We start from the raw sequence: 2,043 nt of genomic DNA on the forward strand, positions 1-2,043 counted from the left end.
GAATCGTACGGTGTCGAATAATTTGGTGTCGAATAAATCTGTGTCGAATCGAGCGGTGTCGAATCGTACTGTGGTCAAACGGAACACGCCCGAGGAGTTCCGCCGAGCCGTCCGTCGGATAACGCGAAAGAATACCGCTCCTGGTCCCGACGGCGTGCCCGGCAAAAAATTTGGCTTTGCCTTCGGACAGGGTCCCTTGCGAGAGCGCCTCAGGCAGGTTCTTACTGACTGCCTGAGGACCAGCTGGTTCCCCCCAGCTTGGAAGCACGCCAACCTGGTTCTGCTCCGCAAAGGAGGGAGGCCTGTAGACTCGCCATCTGCGTACCGGCCGATTTGTTTACTCGACGAGGCGGGCAAGCTCTTTGAACGCATCATTGCCAATCGCCTCGTCGAGCACCTGTCACGGGAAGGTCCCGCTGGCCGACTGCCAGTATGGATTCCGTAAGGGACAGTCAACGGTGGATGCTGTTTTCCGACTAAAGTCCCTCACGGAGACGTCGACCAAACAGGGGAGGAGGGTATTGGCAGTGTCTTATTAGATATCTCTAATGCCTTTAATTTCCTCCCCTGGGACAGCATAGGGTGGTCTCTGGAACACCACAGAATCCCATTCTATCTGAGTAGGCTCCTCGGAGACTACTTCCGTGGCAGGGAGATAAAATATACCGGCTGGTACGGATCACCGCAGCAAAGGGAGATGTACCGCGGGGTTCCACAGGGGTCAGTTCTTGGCCCGCTGCTGTGGAACCTCGGGTACAATGCGGTGATCCGTGCCGCGCTCCCCAAAGGGCTATCAGTCATCTGCTACGCAGATGACACCTTGATAGTTGCCTCTGGGGACGATTGGAACAGAACCAGGTTACTGGCAGAGGTTGGAACAAATTGCGTCGTTGACCGCATCGAGAGACTGGGTCTTAAAATGGCCGTCTACAAAACGGAAGCTATGTGGTTTTTTGACCACTTCCGTGGACGACCCCCAGAACTCAGTCTCTCCGTAGGTGAGGCACGGGTCGTGGTAGGTACGACCATAAAGTACCTTGGTCTCTACCTCGACCCAAAGTGGCGCTTTGACGAGCACTTTGCTCGTCTGGCCCCCCGGGTTCGGAAGGTCGCCAACGCGCTGGCGCGCATTCAGCCGAACCTCGGGGGACCGAAGTATAAAGTCCGCCGTCTATACGCCAACGTTGTCCACTCGGTGGCCCTGTATGGGGCACCGTTGTAGGCGAAAACCGCTGCAAGGGCAGGAGCGCGGAGTAAATTCGCATTACTCCGCGCCTCCCAGAGAGTAGCGGTCCTCCGCGTTATATGCGGCTTCTGTACGGTGGCAAGAGAGACGGCGGGCGTTCTGGCGGGGATGCTTCTTCTCGCCCTTCTTGCTGGCATGTACTCGGCGAGATATTCTCGCCGAGTCGAACTCCAGCGGGAGGGACTTGCAGAAGATGCTCTGCGGGAGGCCCTTGCCAGGTCAGAGCGCCAAGCCCGGCAACAACTGCTCCTTGACTGGGAGCAGCTCCTGAGCGAGCCAGACGTGGACGCTCAGGAAGTCGTCCGGGTCGTCCGACCCCACTTACAAGTGTGGCTGGACAACGGGGTCGGACGCCTCACCTACCGTATGACGCAGGTGCTTACCGGGCATGGCTGCTTTGGTGAGTACCTGTGTCGCATCAGACGCGAGTCAACGACGCAATGCTACAAGTGTGGGGCGGCCAGTGACTCGGTGGAGCACACCGTGGAAGACTGTCCACAGTGGGCTCCGGAACGCCGAGAGCAGGTCGCCAAAATAGGAAAAGACCTCTCCCTAGAAGCAGTGATGAAAGTTTTGGCAGGCTAGCACCAAGAGCACCGAGGTGGTGGGGGCACGCACACAGCGAGAACCGCCGTCCGTGTGCGTGACGTCACGCTCGGCTGTTCGGCTCGTAGAAGAGTGCAGACGTACTATGTTCCGCCTCGCTTCCACCAAGCCCGCTACGCGAGCAAGACAATGAGGCTAGATTCAATGTTTCGTTGTGCGCTTGTAGCGTATGACAATATGACAACGCAAAA

At 57.6% G+C, this 2,043-nt stretch overlaps 1 protein-coding gene across 1 annotated transcript; it reads left to right on the forward strand.

Annotated features, from left to right (window-relative positions):
* Window positions 1–1,354: 1,354 nt before the first annotated feature.
* On the forward strand, window positions 1,355–1,831 carry LOC109863151. Its single transcript, XM_020443346.1, has one exon. It carries the CDS (start codon window positions 1,355–1,357, stop codon window positions 1,829–1,831), a length of 477 nt encoding a protein of 158 aa, XP_020298935.1.
* Window positions 1,832–2,043: the final 212 nt, after the last annotated feature.

This window comes from Pseudomyrmex gracilis, unplaced genomic scaffold (genome assembly GCF_002006095.1).
Source record: "Pseudomyrmex gracilis isolate BER0280 unplaced genomic scaffold, ASM200609v1 scaffold_3371, whole genome shotgun sequence".
NCBI lineage: Eukaryota > Metazoa > Arthropoda > Insecta > Hymenoptera > Formicidae > Pseudomyrmex > Pseudomyrmex gracilis.

Bases quoted from the DNA above. Each gene is read 5' to 3' on its own strand.
- LOC109863151 (XM_020443346.1), top strand. From the start codon at position 1,355: ATGCTTCTTCTCGCCCTTCTTGCTGGCATGTACTCGGCGAGATATTCT.